Source organism: Antedon bifida, chromosome 5 (assembly GCF_963402885.1).
Source record: "Antedon bifida chromosome 5, ecAntBifi1.1, whole genome shotgun sequence".
Classification (NCBI taxonomy): Eukaryota; Metazoa; Echinodermata; class Crinoidea; order Comatulida; family Antedonidae; genus Antedon; species Antedon bifida.
In genome coordinates, this window is record NC_136230.1 from 1,567,678 (window position 1) to 1,588,767 (window position 21,090).

Consider the following 21,090-nt stretch of genomic DNA (forward strand, 5'->3'; position numbering starts at 1 on the left):
TAGAAACCGATAAAATCCAAAAAAGTAGAATATAAATTAGTATGCTTGCTTCTATTAATGTAAAAAACACCGCTCGGCTAAATCTACAGAAGGCACTTACGGCTTTCCATAGCAATCATTCAAAATGTCGGCGACGACGGCGATAACCAGCGAAGTAGGAGCGGACACGTCACATGCAAATAATCCTCTTTCTCGAAAGCTAAATAAAATTCTAGAAACTCGATTAGACAACGACAAGGTTGATTACCATGTTTTTATTAAGCGTGATGCAAATTAATTAGTGTTTCACGGCTTTAGCTAGGCCTAGGCCCTAGCTAGGCTATCAGGCTAGAGGGCCTAGTAGGCTAACTAAGTCTATTAAGGTGCCTGGCTGGGCTGCTGGGTGGGTGCCTCTCTAGTAGTAGGCCTAGGTCTAGCTAGAGGCCTATCGAGTGAGAGGCCTACCGGTAGCTAGCGGGATGATATTGCGCCCAGAGACAATTTGTCTGCTTTGCAATGATGCACATTTATAATTTAACTAAGTGTAGGCCTAGCCTAGTTAGTCTTTGTTTTTTTATTAATTTAATTATTATCTGCTGTGTATAAAACTAACTAATCTATAGCAAAAAAGTAAAATATTTTGTTTTTGCCTATTAAATTAAATAAAATGTTTGTATTTATTTGTAGTACAGTATTTACTAAAAGTAAGGGATGATGTAAAAAATTAAGATTAATATAAAATCACACTTTGCATTATTTTTTATAGCTTAGGCATAGGCCAGGTTGAAGTTTTAAAAGTTATTCAGTTTTAATGTAGAAAAAAAAAACAAACAGAAATATTGATTTAACTTCTATTCTAAAATGACAAAATAAATGGTAAAATTTAATTTAACCAAAAAACTTTGTAATTTTTGTCAAAGTAAATAATTATTATTTTGATTATGTGACATTGAAATGGCATACTTTAATACCAGATTCAGATTCGATTTATTAAGTCATTCATACATAGTATAATGATAATTGTTTTCTTGGCAGAAAAACACAAGCAAAACAATACACACATTATTTACATTCGTGATCAACTTGGAACTAAACAACAACAACAACACATGATCAGCAATAAAAAATACAACAGACCTAATGACCTATCTTTGAAACTCACTGTTTTATAGTAATAATAACAAAACAATGTTAAGCAATTATTTTTTCAGAGGGACAGAGTACAGTATATCTGTCAGTTTAGGTAATGTGAATGGCATTAAATATATTATGTGAATAGTTAAATAATTATAGATGGTATAAGTACTCATGACAATACTGCAAAACTATTTTAAAGGATGTTTTGGAGGCACTCAAGGCTATGTCAAGTTTCTTTAGCGAAAATAACTTGCGTACTCGACGCAACTTAAGGGGAGATATTGAACGGAGGAGTTTGACAATAAACGAAGAATTTTCAGAAGCATTTCGAGCTGTAAAAGTGGTAGGCAAGAAATTAATTGTTTATACAACTAAAATTTAATTTTAAATAATTATAAATTATAATTTATTTTTTAAAATTATAATTGAATTAAAGAGCCACATTATAGTTTTATCTTATTTTATTCACAGCAACTTGATTCTATTGATGAAGATGTGTCAGCCATGAGCACCTGCTGTAATGACATGACACAGAGGTTAAAGGCCGCCAGAGGTCAAACATCTGACCTTATCAGTAAAACTACTGAATTGCAGAAAGAAAGGTACTACAGTAATTACGACTATTTTGAATTTTAAAAAAAAGTTGGAATTAACTGTAATAACCTGAACATTTTACATAATTTTTTCATGAATATTTTTTAACCTGATGGATATAAATAATGTTATTTCAATCTACCTAAATAAATTCTTTTTCAAAACTATGTTTATTTTTAAAGTCAGAGGTTAGAAATGAGGGCAAAGGTCGCAGATGGTTTCCTCGCTAAATATCAACTAAAACCAGAAGAACTGAAAATCCTAAGAGGAACTCGAGATGGTAGGTTACATGAAGATTTCTTCAAAGCACTTTTACGAGTTAAACAGATTCACCAGGACTGCAAGATTCTGCTGAGAACCAATCAACAGACAGCAGGGTATGTCAGCAATCACTCCGTCACTTGCCTATGAAATTTTTTAATTAAGTTTATAAAGTGATCATTACTTAGTAAGTTAGGGATGTAAAATAAACAAGAATTATTGTCCAGAAATTAGTGTTGACCTCAGGAGCCAGTAGAAAGTCTACCCAAAACACAACTAACAGTTTCTGAAATTTGTCGTTCTTTCTTTACAGTTTAGAAATTATGGAAGCAATGGCTCTTCATCTGGAGACAACGTATGAACGTCTTTACAGGTGGACACAAGGTTGTTATTATAATTACGATATAATATACATATGTATGCAAATTTACAGGTGGTCATTGTGTTATTATAAATATGGTATAATATGCATACTTACAGGTGGAACAAGGTTTTTATAATCATGATATAATATGTATAAATATATGCATATTTGCAGGTGGCCATAAGGTTGTTATTATAATTTCGATATAGTGTGCATATGTATATTTACAGGTGGACATGGGGTTGTTATTATAATTACCATATAATATACATAATAATTCTGTATTACATATTTACGTATAAATATAAATGTAATATGAAGGACTAGTGTTGTTAATTTTTCTGGCTGTATTACTTTATCGTATTGATTTACCTTTTGCTTATTTTATTTTGTATCTCCATTGAGATCCAGCCACTGAAACCCACAGAATTGTCATTTTTCCAGTGCTTATATTATTTTGTATCTCCATTGAGATCCAGGCACTGATATCCACAGCATTGTCATTTTTCCAGTGCTTATATTATTTTGTATCTCCATTGAGATCCAGGCACTGATACCCACAGCATTGTCATTTTTTCCAGTGCTTATATTATTTTGTATCTCCATTGAGATCCAGGCACTGATACCCACAGCATTGTCATTTTTCCAGTGCTTATATTATTTTGTATCTCCATTGAGATCCAGCCACTGATACCCACACCATTGTCATTTTTCCAGTGCTTATTTTATTTGTATTTCCATTGAGATCCAGGCACTGATACCCACAGCATTGACTTTTTTCAGCAATTTGCCTTTAGATTTATAAATATAATATGCATGTTTGTTTACTTATCAACTTGTTGTGTACATAATTGACATAATGGTTTGTACACAATGTTTTATTTGTCTGAATGATTCTGTGCAGGTGAGAGTCGTGCAATGACCACAGATTCTGTAGAGGTTACATCCCTTCTTGCTAAAGCTATGCAGGCTCTTCAAGATCGACCAGTATTGTTTCAGTAAGTTATTAATCTCTGTCTATACAGTCACTATCAATCTATGTTGACAAAAAAAGTGTGATGTACCCAAATATGGTAGTAATATGACATCATCGTGTCTCTATATTGTTTTCCTCACTTGAATATTCTGTGATATTTAAATAAACATGATTTTCTATTTTGATAGATATTCATTGGATGAATATGGGACAGCCAGAAGAACTGCAGTTGTGCGTGGTTTCATTGATGCATTAACCAGAGGAGGTACTGTTTTTTTCATTTTATTAATATTATCAGAAACCTTTACTTGCATTTTTGGCTCCTGTTTTGCATAATAGTGTCAATGAAACACCTGTGTAAAAGCAATTAACCAAAAAAAACCTCCCAACTCAAGAAAATGAAATATCGGGCTTTATGAAAGCATGTCTTTTATAGATGGTACTATAATAACATATTGAAAATTGCATCAAACTATTAAGAGCTCTATTAAACAATAGAAAATTATTGGCATCTATAATCTTAAATGTGGGTACGTCGTGCCGTATTGTGCCAAATGCAGGAAAATGAGGTACCAACTCAATATTTCACTATTGGGTCATTCCATGCCAACTCAACAAATGGGATGGCTGGGTACCCCCTCAGATTTCCTTGAAACTCACATATAATATGCAACTATATGTCTCACGAACACAGCAAAAATTTCAGTTGCCAACTCCAAGTCGTTTAAAAGTTATGGTCATTTGAAAATGTGTCGTCTGTAGAATTTTTGGTCTTAATAAATTACCTTTTTGTAAAGTTGCATTTATAATTAGCCATATTTTAAAAACTATTAAAGCTAATAAGCTGAATATTGATACACTGACATAATTTTGGTCATAGATTAAAAATATGAAAACAAATTTGCTGTATCTTAATTAGTTTTCGAGATTTTGGTCCCTAGAGACCCCAATTTATTTTGTCGCAAACAGCTTCGGCAATTTTTACCCCTTATTTAAATATGAAAATACATTTTTAAATTGATTTTTTCCTATACAATGTTAATATATGGTGCTAAATGTATCCATACAAAAAAGTTCATCATTTTAAAAATTCATCCTAGGGGTACACTGCGCGTCAAAAAGTCACTCGGGACAAAAAATACAAAAAATCATTACTTTTTCGTTTTGAACTTTGACCTTGTGGGCAATAATTCCCAAAATTGAAACTCATCATATAAGTTCATCAATGCATGATTCAGCTATGTTCCAAATACCAGTTTGGTGTCTTTATTCCTTCATGTCCAAATATGACTATTAAATTAGGGCATTTTGTGTATACTTATAGCAATTTCAATGTAAAACGTGCTATCGTCAATTTTCGGAAGATCATAATTTCAGTATTTTATCTCCTAGTGCTATCAATACATTCAATTTTAGACAATTTTTGGCCCTGAATCCATTTCTGCAACATTCAAAGTAAGAAAATGAATAGTTTAAGAGATATACGTGGTCAAAAATGGCTCAAGTGCATAAATAGTATGCACATATTGCTACAATCGCGATATTTAAATGGACATAAAGTTTTATACTGAAAACCCCTAGAACATCAAAACTTGTTATCCTAGCAAAACTTTTGATCCTGAATCCATTTCTGCAACATTCAAAGTAACAAAATGAATAGTTTAAAAGATATACGTGGTCAAAAATGGCTCAAGTGCATAAATAGTGTGCACATATTGCTACAATCGCGATATTTAAATGGACATAAGTTTTATACTGAAACCCCTAGAACATCACAACTTGTTATCCTAGCAAAACTTTTGATCCTGAATCCATTTTTACAATCAATGAAGTAACAAAATCAATAGTTTTAAAGATACATGTGCTAAAAAATAGCCCTAGAGTGAATGCACACAGCAACAATTGCACATATGTATATAATATGGGCAATTAATTCCAGCAAAATGTCACCCAGTGCAACAAAAATTTAAATTGACATTGAAAAATCAAAAATGGTTTTTTAAATATTATTAGTTGAACTTTTATTAATTATAATTGTTTTTTAATATATAATCAGAAAAAACAAATATTTTGTCTGTTGAATATGTACGTACGTACGTACATTTGAAAAATGTTTTTTTCCCATTTTTTTCTGAATTTTGCTAAAAATTCAATTTACAAACATATAATGTAAAATGATTTTTCTAACATGATAGGGCAATTTATTTTAATGTTTTTAAAAAGGAAATGCATAATTATTATAATTTTTCCCTAGAAATTAAAAAATTCTGGCTGTGCAAAATTTGTAAATTTTAGGTGTGATGTGACGTGACGTGTACGTCCATAACAACATTACAACAAATCATTCTTTCTTATGATTAAAAAATAATTCATAAATCATGAACATTTCATTTAATTTTCTTTTCTTTTTGTTGTCGTTATATGGACGTACATTTTTATGTATGTCCATAACGTTAGTTGAACGGGCTGAGATGATAAATTTCCTAACAAAATGTATACATCAAATGTTAATATAGGTAGTGGTGTTCCCTCTCAAATATAGTCATCTTTTTATAAAAGTACTTATGATAAAGAATGGAACATTGGAGGAACAATACTTGAAAGATCAGAAGACAAAATGGCCTGGACGTCTATGTAAAATTCATGAACATCCAACAAGCACACCATCAGTCTAATGAATACTTCAATAAATAATGTACCTCCTGCATTTGATTCATTCTTTTGGTTTACTGTATTATCTTAAAAACTAAACATTGTATCATTTTGGAGAAGCAGCTACTGTACAGGTGTTTCAGTATACACATGATGCGGAGAGAGAGAGATGTGACATACATTACTTGATAATGGTCAAATTTGTGCACATTTTGAGCACTTATGTCTTTAAAACTATTCATTTTTTGTTACTTTGAATGAAGCAGAAATGGATTCAGGATCAAAAGTTTTGCTAGGATAACAAGTTGTGATGTTCTAGGGGTTTCAGTATAAAACTTATGTCCATTTTTAAATATCGCGATTGTAGCAATATGTGCACATTAATTATGCACTTGAGACATTTTTGCCTATGTATATCTCTTAAACTATTCATTTTGTTACTTTGAATGTTGCAGAAATGGATTCAGGATCAAAAGTTTTGCTAGGATAACAAGTTGTGATGTTCTAGGGGTTTCAGTATAAAACTTATGTCCATTTAAATATCGCGATTGTAGCAATATGTGCACACTATTTATGCACTTGAGCCATTTTTGACCACGTATATCTTTTAAACTATTCATTTTGTTACTTTGAATGTTGCAGAAATGGATTCAGGGCCAAAAATTGTCTAAAATTGAATGTATTGAAAGCAACTAGGAGATAAAATACTGAAATTATGATCTTCCGAAAATTGACGATAGCATGTTTTACATTGAAATTGCTACAAATAGACACAAAACGCCTTCATTTCATATTCATATTTGGACATGAAGGAATAAAGACACCAAACTGGTATTTGGAACATAGCTGAATCATACATTGATGAACTTATATGATGAGTTTCAACTTTGGGAATAATTGCCCACAAGGTCAAAGTTCAAAACGAAAAAGTAATGATTTTTTGTATTTTGTGTCCCGAGTGACTTTTTGACGCGCAGTGTACCCCTAGGATGAATTTTTAAAATGATGAACTTTTTTGTATGGATACATTTAACACCATGTATTAACATTGTATAGGAAAAAATCAATTTAAAAATGTATTTTCATATTTAAATAAGGGGTAAAAATTGCCGAAACTGTTTGCAACAAAATAAATTGGGGTCTCTAGGGACCAAAATCTCGGAAAATAATTGAGATACAGCAAATTTTTTTTTTTCATATTTTTAATCTATGACCAAAATTATGTCAGTGTATCAATATTCAGCTTATTAGCTTTAATAGTTTTTAAAATATGGCTAATTAAAAATGCAACTTTACAAAAAGGTAATTTATTAAGACCAAAATTTCTACAGACGACACATTTTCAAATGACCATAACTTTTTAACGACTTGGAGTTGGCAACTGAAATTTTTGGTGTGTTCGTGAGACATATTGTTGCATATTATATGAAAGTTTCAAGAAAATCTGAGGGGGTACCCAGCCATGATTTTCAGAAAATTTGTTGAGTTGGCATGGAATGACCCTATTAGTCGATGTATGAATTTATTATAAATATCATATTTGCTGTGATTGGCACCAAGATCAAATATCATGTTACTTATACCAAACTTATACCAACTGCACTTACTTATACCAACTGCACTGATAAGCCACAGGCTTATAGTCTGTGTTATTTTATTTATAGTCTGTGTTACTTTAACATTTAACCTTACCAGCTTTAAGAATCATCTTACTCTTGACACTTGCATTCCAAAGAAAGACATATTTAACTTTTGACTCTGTATATTGCACTCTGTTATATTGAATATATCAAGGATACCTTAACAAGGTATCAACACAATATTAGTATGTTTCTTAACTCTAAATTCCAAAATATTCGGAGATATTGTATTTTAGCAGAAAATGATGAGAGATATCGGGAGAAAACCGTTATTATTGGGAGGTCTGAGTAATTAATAATATAAGTTTTCATTTCTCTTTATTTCGGACTTCATATCCATATATGGACAAAGGTTTTTGTTTCTGTGGTCGATTCATAGATTAGCTATTTTTTATTTTGTTTGTATTCTGCTTTTAAAAAATCTCAGGTCCAGGTGGTACTCCAAGACCTATAGAACTTCATTCCCATGATCCATTGCGGTACACTGGTGATATGTTGGCATGGTTACATCAAACAACAGCTTCAGAGAAAGATTTGCTGCAGAGTTTAGTGAAGCTAGCTACTAACAGTGGTATTGTATCATTTATTTATCAAAGATTTTAGGTTTTATTGAATTTATGAGGGAAAAAGAAATGAAAACAATATTTAGAACAATATGAAGGATAGATTTTATCCATGCTTTTTATTTCTATATTTGTAGACCGTGAGGAGGAAATTCAAAGTATTTTAGGGCACATTACAGAAGGAGTATGTAGACCGTTTAAGGTAAGAAAATAAACTAATTAATGAATTAATTTAATTGTAAATACCATTAATGATCATTCATGATTGACAACTATTGGTTTTTTTTAGGTTCGGGTAGAACAAGTAATAGTTGCAGAACCAGGACCTGTAGTTTTGTACAAGCTCAATAACCTAATTAAATTCTACCACTACACAATAGCGTGAGTATTTTGGTTCTTAACTTGTAAACCAAAATGACAGTCAACTGTTGTTTGCTATGTTGACTTGAAATGTCTCTTATCTCTTATTAGGTTGTTGTTAGATGGTGAAGCCAGCCTGTTGCTAACTCTTGAAGAGATGCAGTTGTTCTCTCAAAAGGTGTTCTTTAACGCCCTCAATGTCCATGCGACAAGGCTCATTGAAAAGGTTGAACTCCCACCAGCTGATCTTAGCCCACCAACTTCACTCTCACAAACTTTGACATTGTTACAGGAAGTGTTGGCTTCCCATGATTCATCAGTGGTGCCCATTGATGCGAGACAAACAGACTTTGCCAAAGTAATGACATTTTAAGATAGAATGTAATTCATTTATATACAGTACTACACTATAGTATATTTTTATCTTTGTTTAATTATTTATAGATTTTGTCCTTTCTACCCCTGTCTGACCTTTCTACCCCTGTTTGACCTTTCTTACAGGTATTATCGTGCATCTTAGATCCCCTGCTTCAGATGTGTGCAGTATCAGCCAGTAGGCTTAACACAGCAGATATGGCTACGTACATGATAAACTGTATCTACGCCATTCAGACTACGCTGGCACTCTACGAATTCACAGACGAGCGACTTGAGATGTTAGATGCTCAGGTAAAGTACTAATGCTTAAATCTAAGTCTCGCACATCTGGTACGAGACTCACATTTTTTACCCAACCTCAAGCTCTCATTGCCAAAAATCTCATTCTTTTTCACAAATCCCAATCTTTATTCAACACTAAATTCTGCTGAATCACCAATCCTAAACCACAGCAAGCAAAATCAGGGACTATAATAATAAGATCGTTTGGGGGTTGGGTCATAATTGGTAAATCTCAAGCCATCAGAAACCTGAAACTTGACATGTAAAGTATGTATTTATATTCCAGCATAGAGGATAATAATTCCTCCATGATTTAAGCATAGCAGTTAACAAATAAGCAGCACCAATACAGAAAACTAAAATAATCTTGTGTAGTAAAGAAAGTGTGGTTTAGAAAGTGACAAATCCAGTGGTTCCTCTTCTTTTTAGATTGAAGCCCACACAGATGCACTAGTGAATGAGCAGGCATCTTACACATTAGCTAAAGTTAGTCTAGTACAAATCTACAGCATAGCTCAGCAACATCAACCAAGTGAGGTACAGTAACTACCATACCACAATCTTCATCTTACACATTAGCTAAAGTTAGTCTTGTACAAATCTACAGCATAGCTCAGCAACATCAACCAAGTGAGGTACAGTAACTACCATACCACAATCTTCATCTTACACATTAGCTAAAGTTAGTCTAGTACAAATATACAGCATAGCTCAGCAACATCAACCAAATGAGGTACAGTAACTACCATACCACAATCTTCATCTTACACATTAGCTAAAGTTAGTCCTGTACAAATCTACAGCATAGCTCAGCAACATCAACCAAATGAGGTACAGTAACTACCATACCACAATCTTCATCTTACACATTAGCTAAAGTTAGTCCTGTACAAATCTATAGCATAGCTCAGCAACATCAACCAAATGAGGTACAGTAACTACCATACCATACCACAATCTTCATCTTACACATTAGCTAAAGTTAGTCTTGTACAAATCTACAGCATAGCTCAGCAACATCAACCAAATGAGGTACAGTAACTACCATACCACAATCTTCATCTTACACATCAGCTAAAGTTAGTCTTGTACAAATCTACAGCATAGCTCAGCAACATCAACCAAGTGAGGTACAGTAACTACCATACCACAATCTTCATCTTACACATTAGCTAAAGTTAGTCTTGTACAAATCTACAGCATAGCTCAGCAACATCAACCAAATGAGGTACAGTAACTACCATACCACAATCTTCATGAGGTACAGTAACTACCATACCACAATCTTCATCTTACACATTAGCTAAAGTTAGTCTTGTACAAATCTACAGCATAGCTCAGCAACATCAATCAAATGAGGTACAGTAACTACCATACCACAATCTTCATCTTACACATTAGCTAAAGTTAGTCTTGTACAAATCTACAGCATAGCTCAGCAACATCAACCAAATGAGGTACAGTAACTACCATACCACAATCTTCATCTTACACATTAGCTAAAGTTAGTCTTGTACAAATCTACAGCATAGCTCAGCAACATCAACCAAATGAGGTACAGTAACTACCATACCACAATCTTCATCTTACACATTAGCTAAAGTTAGTCTAGTACAAATCTACAGCATAGCTCAGCAACATCAATCAAATGAGGTACAGTAACTACCATACCACAATCTTCATGAGGTACAGTAACTACCATACCACAATATTCATCTTACACATTAGCTAAAGTTAGTCTTGTACAAATCTACAGCATAGCTCAGCAACATCAATCAAATCAGTAACCATACCCCGATCTTCATTTTACACATTTTATTTAATTCTAGGGTCCTTTGTCTTCGGTTCATGGAATGGAAGCAGGAGCCATAAAACATGCTATGGTAATATTTTATATGTTAAACTGTAATATGTAGTGTAGTGTTCAAAAATTGTAATTTATTAAACAATTGTAATACGTAGTAATAGTGTACTGTAGTTTGAATTTAGTATCATGAAATGTGACAAATGGTTGTAAAAACAGACTAACATTATACAGCTACACATTTTTAAAATATTTTTTTCGCAGTCAAAATTTGATTCTTATCTAGCCTCACCAGATAGTCTCATTATGCCGCAATGCAACTTGCTTCAAGGTCAAAGTTTAAGGTAAGTTGCAGGCAGTTTATGAATATTCAAGAGTTTTAAATTTTCTCTAATGAATATTTGTTATCTACAATATTTATATACTGTACCTATTAATTTGTCTATTCAATAGAGAGAAAATACATAAGAAGTCGGTTATTTTGATTTGTTCAGCATACGAACTGATACACAGAGCTGTGAATGACTCCGGTAACGGTTACTTTGACCCGAACAGTATCATCGTTAGAACACCTGATCAAGTGCACACTCTATTGTCCTGAATGTGCATTGCAGCTTGCACTAAAGATGTAGACTAAACCACAGAATGTGACCCGATGTTTATTTCACCTGTTACATTCTTCCTGCCTTGTATTCATTTTGTTTTTAATATTATCAATTGACAACTTAGAGAAGTCAGGGATCTTGGGGCTCTGTAGTGCATGCAGTTTTCAGGGTACTCCAAACTCCTTAATTTCATAAAATCAACATTTTATTTTATTCAATTTTCAGGCACAAACAACAACATGAAATACATGACAATGGTGCAGCACCCTCTGGATTGCCATGCTAAGCACTATCGAATTGGCTCTCCATACTGCACTTCAAACATACAAGTAAAAAAATAAAAATACATAAGAATAGATATAAAAAATCACAAAATGGTTAGTCTGTACAAAAATTTAAAGTTGCCCAATATAAGATCGGAGAGCTGTCACAAATGTGTTAAAACTAAATAAAGAATGTTCTCTAATATAATTAGGAATCTCTTGTCATACACAAGAAAAAAATATTATACAATGAATATTTAAAAGAATTGGTTCTGGCATATTTGTGTTTAAAAATAACTGATTCAGTTTATCTTGGATACAATCCTGAATATTAAAATCAATTCGGTCATACTTTTGAATGGTTTAAATTAATTTAATACACTGTAGAAGAGTTAAACAAGCTATATAGGAAAAATAATATACAATATAATACAAAATCAAAGCCTGTACGTATATTTATTTATTAATACCAATTTTATTTTTAAAATTGGTAAATTGTATATAGGAAATTAGTTGATTTATTAAATTATATAATTTGACATGGTGATGGGTTATACAGTATAATACTTCCTAAACATTATGTCATTCAAAATGTTTCATTTAATAAAAGACTTCTTATTAAATCATGCCTCATGTTCAGCATTATTCTTTTGTACTGTGTTTTCGTATGTAATGAGCTTGGTGTCTTATTTTACTTACTTTGTTGACTGACCTTTCACTCCTTAGGGTAGAGTCCTCCAAGCCTGTAGCCAGGATTTTTACATAGATGTTTCGTTTGGGTGGCTAGAAAACTAAGATCTAGAAAACTAAGACCTAAGATATCTTAGTTTTCTAGATCTAGAAAACTAAGATATCTTAGGTAGGTCTTAGTTTTCTAGGACCTAAGATATCTTACTTTTCTAAATCTAGAAAACTAAGATATCTTAGATCTTAGTTTTCTATATCCGATGATGGGTGTCTAGAAAACTAAGATATCTTAGATCTTAGTTTTCTATATCCGATGATGGGTGTCTAGAAAACTAAGATATCTTAGATCTTAGTTTTCTATATCCGATGATGGGTGTCTAGAAAACTAGGACCTAGGATATCTTAAGTTTTCTAGCCACATGGAGGTTTCCTTTTTCCACAAAAGGAGGCAAAAATCATCACAAGCTTTCTTCCGCTGCTGATCTCTAGTTGAGTCGGGGCACTTCAGGGCAAACACTGCCTACCCCATGGCTATGGGCTTGGATCCTCCATCCTATTTAAATGATTCCACACTAGGCCTACTTCATGACTAGATACAGAAATGATGTTTTCCATTAGTGAAGTCTATCCACAACATGATTTAAAGAGCTGTTTCCCAACATCTCTGAATCCTTGGCGACAAGTTAATAATGTTCATGTTCATTCATACTGTGCATTCTTGCATGCGTCTTTAACATTGCTTGCCAATATGTTCACATTGTCCTGTAGCCGAGCTGCTCTCCTGTATGTGTCTTTTCAAATTTCCACTTTGTTAATTTCTTCCCACATGTTCATATTGATAGGATACTATCTCTCTTCTGTATGTATTCTCAAATGTTTTTTCAAATAGTCATTACGTTTAAATTTCTTCCCACAATATACACATACATATGGTGTCTCTCCTGTGTGTATTCTCAAATGTCTTGTTAAATCCCCACTTTGCTGATATTTCTTTCCACAATGTTCACATTGATACGGTGTCTCTCCTGTGTGTACTCTCAAATGTCTTTTCAAAGTCCCACAATCTTTAAATTTCTTTTCACAATGTTCACATTCATATGGTGTCTCTCCGGTGTGTATTCTCAAATGTATTCTCAACTGTCCATCCTGTTTAAATTTCTTCTCACAATGTTCACATTCATATGGTGTCTCATCTGTGTGTGTTCCCAAATGTATTTTTAAACTTTTACTATGTGAAAAATTCTTCCCACAATGTTCACATTCATATGGTCTCTCTCCTGTATGTATTCTCAAATGTGTTTTCAAATCCCCACTTTGTTTAAATTTCTTTCCACAATGTTCACATTCATATGGTCTCTCTCCTGTATGTATTCTCAAATGTCTTTTCAAATTCCAACTCTCTTTAAAGGTCTTTCCACAATGTTCACATACATATGGTGTCTCTCCTGTGTGTATTCTCAAATGTGCTTTTAATCTTTTACTTTCTGAAAATGTCTTCCCACAATGTTCACATTGATATGGTCTCTCTCCCGTATGTATTCTCAAATGTGTTTTTAAACTGTTATTATGTGAAAAATTCTTCCCACAATGTTCACATTCATATGGTCTCTCTCCCGTATGTATTCTCAAATGTGTTTTTAAACTGTTACTATGTGAAAAATTCTTCCCACAATGTTCACATTGATATGGTGTCTCTCCCGTATGTATTCTCAAATGTGTTTTTAAATTGTTACTATGTGAAAAATTCTTCCCACAATGTTCACATTCATATGGTCTCTCTCCTGTATGTATTCTCAAATGTGTTTTCAATTCCCCACTTTGTTTAAATTTCTTCCCACAATGTTCACATTCATATGGTGTCTCTCCTGTGTGTATTCTCAAATGCGTTGTCAAATCCCCACTTTTTTTAAATTTCTTCCCACAATGTTCACATTCATATGGTGTCTCTCCTGTATGTATTCTCAAATGTGTTTTCAAATCCTTACTTTGTTTAAATTTCTTTTCACAATGTTCACATTCATATGGTGTCTCTCCTGTGTGTATTCTCAAATGTGTTTTTAAATTCCCATTCCGTTTAAATTTCTTTCCACAATGTTCACATTCGTATGGTGTCTCTCCAGTGTGTATTCTCAAATGTGTTTTTAAATTCCCATTCCGTTTAAATTTCTTCCCACAATGTTCACATTCATATAGTGTCTCTCCTGTGTGTATTCTCAAATGTTGTTTCAAATATTTCTTTTGTTTAAATTTCATCCCACAATGTTCACATTCATATGGTGTCTCTCCTGTGTGTATTCTCAAATGTGTTTTCAATGTAGAATTTTCTGTAAATGTTTTGCCACAATGTTCACATTCATATGGTCGGTCTCCTGTGTGTATTTTCAAATGCTTTTTCAATTTAGAATTTTCTGTAAATGTTTTGGAACAATGTTCACATTCATATGGTCTGTCTCCTGTGTGTATTTTCAAATGTTTTTTCAATTTAGAATTTTCTGTAAATGTTTTGCCACAATGTTCACATTCATATGGTCTGTCTCCTGAGTGTATTTTTAAATGTGTTTTCAAATTCCTACTTCCTCTAAATTTTTTCCCACAATGTTCACATTCATATGGTGTCTCTCCTGTGTGTATTCTCAAATGTGTTTTCCAATTCCTAGTTTCTCTAAATTTCTTTCCACAATGCTCACATTCAAAAGGATATGGTGAAATTTCACCCGTGTGTATTCTCAAATGTATTCTTAAACTGGTACTATGTGAAAATTTCTTCCCACAATGTTCACATTCATATGGTGTCTCTCCTGTGTGTATTCTCAAATGTGATTTCAAACCCCAACCCTCTTTAAATTTCTTTCCACAATGTTTACATTCATATGGTCTCTCTCCTGTATGTATTCTCAAATGTGTTTTCAAACTACCATTTTGTTTAAATTTCTTCCCACAATGTTCACATTCATATGGTGTCTCTCCTGTGTGTATCCTCAAATGTGCTTTCAAATTCCCATTCGATTTAAATTTCTTCCCACAATGTTCACATTCATATGACCCCTCTTTCAAAAATTCACGTTCATACGTTGTCTGTTCTTCTTTCAGCTCTCTGTCGATTCCTAATCCCCGATCATCTAGGCCTAACTCAGAATCATCATCGTATATGTATAGGCCTAGGCCTACTAGGCCTAGGCCTTCTTCTTGTTGTCTATCATCGGATGATGTATGTATTCGTAAATGTATCTTCAAATCATTTAACTCAAATTTATCTCCACAGTGTTCACATTTATATTTCATGTTGGTTTTTTGCTCAAATTTTCCTCTATGCAACTTTGAAAGATGGAGTCAGGCCGCGTTGTGTTATCATATTACAATTTATATCTCGCTGGCACGCTGCAAAACACGTCTGCATCCATTATGGATGGGATTATAACAGTGAGCTGTAAGCCGAAGACTAGAGGGCGTACTCCAGACTGAAAAGTGATTCCAACAGGAGGGGGAACCAACAAGATGGCGTCCGTAAATGTGTTCAAAAACATTATTTAATATAAAAAATAATAATCTTTATAATACATTAATACCACATAAATTACAAGAAATATTCTTGTCAAAGCACAGAAAAGTTTTTATAAAATTAAATATATTGTTAATCGCAATGGAATGAATAATTTCTTGAGATAATCTAGTTTTTGTATACGAGGATCATATAGAATGCGTTCGCGTTCATATACGCATAACACGCTACGTTGCGTATCGTTCTCACGCTCGGCCGTATAGAGGCGTATTCTGATTGTAGCCATCCCTCTTCATAGATAATCTCTTTTTGAACTGCAATAGCATTGTAGTTTGCCATCCAGCTTTCGGCTATATAATACCATTGGTTATAATTGACATTTGTGTGTTTGAGTTATGGGACGCCTTCTCTGCATTATTTACTAGTAATAATTTGATTCGACGTTCTCTTCTGTAAATTGAAACACCCCCCCCCCCCCCCCCCCGCTCGGTACATTTCCCGTTTCCCGTTCCCGTTTTATGCCTTTTGTTTTCAAATTAAAATAACTATTCATTAAATATAAATGTATTCTTATTCTATTGATGTTTGGTCTGTGGTCCATGGTTTAACATCATTACCATACAGTTTTCTACCTTTAGTTTCGTTTTTAATCAATGTTATTTTATGTATTTTATTCATCAGTTCTTTAAGAATATGAGTTACATCATCACATTTTTGTCACCTATTATGTCATTGATAGTTACATGATAGATACAGTATGGTTCGTAGACGGCTAGCCTTAAAAGGGTGGAAGTTTCTACAACTAACATATTTTGAGGTCGGGAACATTAGGCCTATGGAACATAAAACATTTGAAAAACAATTTTGCAATTTTATTTTTTTACCTCCATGGTAGGAATCAATTAGCTAGATGGTATACAGTAAAACACTATTATTTACTTTGATGTCTGCAACATTGAACATAATTCGGAAATTAGTTGAATTATTAAATTATATAATTTGACATGGTGATGGGTTATATAATAATAATTCCTAAACTTTCTGTCATTCAAAAATGTTATTTTTCAATAAAATTTAATAAAACACTTTTTATTAAATCATTCCTCATGTTCAGCATTATTCTTTTGTACTGTGTTTTAGTATGTAATGAACAGAATGAGCTTGGTGTTTTCTCTTGCTTGGTTGACCTTTCTTTCCTTAGGGTAGAGTCCTCCAAGCCTATAGCCAGGATTTTTACATAGAGGTTTTGTTTGGGTGTCTAGAAAACTCAGATCTAGAAAAATAAGACCTAAGATATCTTAGTTTTCTAAATCTAGAAAACTAAGATATCTTAGGTCTTAGTTTTCTAGGACCTAAGATATCTTAGTTTTCTAAATCTAGAAAACTAAGATATCTTAGTTTTCTAGATCCGATGATGGGTGTCTAGAAAACTAAGACCTAAGATATCTTAGTTTTCTAAATCTAGAAAACTAAGATATCTTAGGTCTTAGTTTTCTAGATCCGATGATGGGTGTCTAGAAAACTAGGACCTAAGATATCTTAGTTTTTTAGATCTAGAAAACTAAGATATCTTAGATCTTAGTTTTCTATATCCGATGATGGGTGTCTAGAAAACTAAGATATCTTAGGTCTTAGTTTTCTAAGACCTAAGATATCTTAAGTTTTCTAACCAGGATTTTTACATGGAGGTTTCCTTTTTCCACAAAAGGAGGCAAAAATCATCACAAGCTTTCTTTCGCTGCTGATCTCTAGTTGAGTCAGGGCACTTCAGGGCAAACACTGCCCATCCCATGGCTATGGACTTGGATCCTCCATCCTATTTAAATGATTCCACACTAGGCCTACTTCATGACTAGATACAGAGATGATCTTTTCCAGTATTGAATTCTATCCACAACATGATTTAAAGAGCTGTTTCCCAACATCACATCTCTGAATCCTTGGCGACAAGTTAATAATGTTCATATTCATACAGTGCATTCTTGCATGCGTCTTTTTAACATTGCTTGCCAAAATGTTCACATTCATGGCTAGTTTCTCACCTGTAGCCGAGCTGCTCTCCTGCATGTGCCCACTTTGTTTTTAATTTCTTCCCTCATGTTCATATTGATATACTATGCCTCTCCTGTGTGTATTCTCAAATGTGTTTTTAAACTTTTTCTCTCTTTAAATTTCTTTCCACAATGTTCACATTGATATGGTGTCTCTCCTGTGTGTATTCTCAAATGTGTTTTTAAATTCCCACTTTCTTTAAATTTCTTCCCACAATGTTCACATTCATATGGTGTCTCTCCTGTGTGTATTCTCATATGTCGTTTTAAATTATAACTTTCCCTAAATTTCTTCCCACAATGTTCACATTCATATGGTTTCTCTCCTGTGTGTATTCTCAAATGTTTGTTCAAACTCCCATTATCACTAAATTTTTTCCCACAATGTTCACATTCATATGGTGTCTCTCCTGTATGTATTCTCAAATGTCTTTTTAAACCCCCACTTTGTGCAAATTTCTTCCCACAATGTTCACATACATATGGTGTCTCTCCTGTGTGTATTCTCAAATGTCTTTTCAAAGTCCCACTTTCTTTAAATCTCTTCCCACAATGTTCACATTCATATGGTGTCTCTCCTGTGTGTATTCTCATATGTCTTTTTAAATTATCGTTTTCTTTAAATGTTTTCCCACATAGTTCACATGCCAGTGTATCGTCTGTGTGTGTTCTTAAATGTCTTTTTAAAGACTCCTGCTGTTTAAACATACGCCCACAATGTTTACATTCATATGGTGTCTCTCCTGTGTGTATTCTCAAATGCGCTTTCAAACTCCCACTTTGTTTAAATTTCTTTCCACAATGTTCACATTCATAAGGTGTCTCTCCTGTGTGTATTCTCAAATGCATTTTCAAACTCCCATTCCATTTAAATTTCTTTCCACAATGTTCACATACATATGGTGTCTCTCCTGTGTGTATTCTCAAATGTGTTTTTAAACTTTTACCCCCTGAAAATGTTTTCCCACAATGTTCGCATTTATATGGTGTCTCTCCTGTATGTATTTTCAAATGTTTTTTAAAACTCTCACTTTCTTTAAATTTCTTCCCACAATGCTCACATTCATATGGTCCCTCTCGTGTATGTATTCTCAAATGGTTTTTCAAACTCCTATTTTCTTTAAATTTCTTTCCACAATGCTCACATTCGTATGGTGTCTCTCTTGTGTGTGTTCTGCTATGTCTTTTTAAATCCCCCTTTTCTTTAAATTTCTTTCCACAATGTTCACATTCATATGGTGTCTCTCCTGTGTGTATTCTCAAATGTCTTTTCAAATTAAAACTTTCTCCAAATTTCTTCCCACAATCTTCACATTCATATGGTGTCTCTCCTCTGTGTATTCTCAAATGTTTTTTAAAATACCCTCTTTGTTTAAATTTCTTCCCACAATGTTCACATTCATATGGTGTCTCTTCTGTGTGTATTCTCAAATGCGTTTTAAAACTGTTACTAGGCCTAGGCGAACATATCTTTTCACAATGTTCTGATTCTTTCAAATCTCCACGTTCGTACGTCGTTGTCTCTTCTTCTTGTTTCAGCTCTCTGTCTATTCCCCATCCCCGGTCTTCTAGGCCTATTATTAACTCAGAATCATCGCGTACAAACAGGCCTTCTTGTTGTCCATCTGATGATATATGTATTTGTAAATGCATCTTCAAATCATTTAACTCAAATTTATCTCCACAGTGTTCACATTTATATTTCATGTTTTTGTTCAATTTTTCCTATGCAAGATGGGTGTTTGCAAAGAATATATCTCATATATCAGAAGAATTAGCTATTTTGGAAACGTGTATCATTTTTAAAAGAGCTTGTTTGCCCGCCCTCATACGAGCGGATGTATACATAATAAAGAAGACTTGATTTAAATAGATATTATACATGTCACAATTAAATAGAATTATGATAATAAATTTTGCAATTATATAAACATTTTATTGAAACTATTGTACATTCACTTCTAGAACAAAATTATTTTACCACCATGCTAAATTAGTGTTACTGTGCATGCTCGATATGCTTCAGTGGATTATACATAACGTCTGATACCTTATGACGTCATTTTGATGATTTGCATCGTGAGCAATTCGCGGTTTTCCCGGAAACAGTAATGTTTTTCATGCGGTAGGGCGCCGCATTACGTTGGGATGTATATAACTTTTTGTGACGCTCACACTAATCTAAATCTGGATTAAATCAATCAAATCAACTACATCCTAACATCATGTTCCCATGCCAAAATCGCGGATAGCTTATTCTTCTGGTGTAACTGTTATAGGAGCGCACGTGCCCTATAAAGGGTCTTTCACACCTGTTCCGGCACGGTTCCGGTCCGGCGCCGGCAAATCCAATCGAACGTCAATTTTTTTACGCGGCTACGCGCATATCGATTGGCGCATAGCAGCCGGCCGCGAAGAGCATCGTGAAAACGAAACATTGGCGTTCGATTCGCCGAACCGGAATCGTGCCGCCGGAACACCGGGAACAGGTGTGAAAGACCCTATAAGTACAATTTCCGGGGCAACTCTATTTTTCAAAATGTGGTGGGCTGGTCCTGTAAACTTAGAACTTCGTTTGTGCATGGAGAATTTAGCAGATATACGTTTTTCAAAATGGTTTTACTCACCCAACCATAGAGCTGGTCCTCGGAAGACTTACATATTTTGTTTCATATTTCAAAGTATATGCCTTATAAGTTAAATTTCCATTCCAGGGATCTGCAAAACTTTATATTTATGTTCTTAACCCCACCCCATGCAGTGACGTGGACTGCTCCTGTTGACTAATCAGTATTTCGTTTCATATATCAATGTATAAGTGCAGTTTCCAGAAGATAGACCCCCTGAGCTCTATTTATCTATTTTTCACAACATTTACATAACATATGTATTTAATCATCACCAGTACCTAGCTCTCCATAATTGGTGAACTAGGAGAGGATCAATTTTTTTTGGACTTCAAAGAAATGTTTTAATGAAATATCCGTGACGATAT

At 33.5% G+C, this 21,090-nt stretch overlaps 2 protein-coding genes across 2 annotated transcripts; one reads left to right on the forward strand and one right to left on the reverse strand.

The window, feature by feature from the left end:
• The first annotated feature begins 124 nt into the window (after positions 1-124).
• On the forward strand, positions 125-12,478 carry LOC144842505 (conserved oligomeric Golgi complex subunit 6-like). The gene is made up of 16 exons (XM_078698953.1): positions 125-238; positions 1,316-1,459; positions 1,588-1,718; positions 1,893-2,087; positions 2,285-2,355; positions 3,240-3,333; positions 3,500-3,576; positions 8,031-8,174; positions 8,304-8,368; positions 8,456-8,547; positions 8,638-8,884; positions 9,028-9,195; positions 9,616-9,723; positions 11,016-11,069; positions 11,255-11,334; positions 11,444-12,478. Exons 1-16 carry the CDS (start codon positions 125-127, stop codon positions 11,589-11,591), a joined length of 1,932 nt encoding a protein of 643 aa, XP_078555079.1. The 3' UTR covers positions 11,592-12,478.
• LOC144842506 (uncharacterized) lies at positions 12,123-19,842 on the reverse strand. The gene is made up of 3 exons (XM_078698954.1): positions 18,160-19,842; positions 17,890-17,896; positions 12,123-15,860 (listed from the first exon to the last, which is right to left on the reverse strand). The coding sequence occupies exons 1-3, from the start codon at positions 19,800-19,802 to the stop codon at positions 13,392-13,394; spliced, it is 4,119 nt and encodes a 1,372-aa protein (XP_078555080.1). The 5' UTR covers positions 19,803-19,842; the 3' UTR covers positions 12,123-13,391.
• Positions 19,843-21,090: the final 1,248 nt, after the last annotated feature.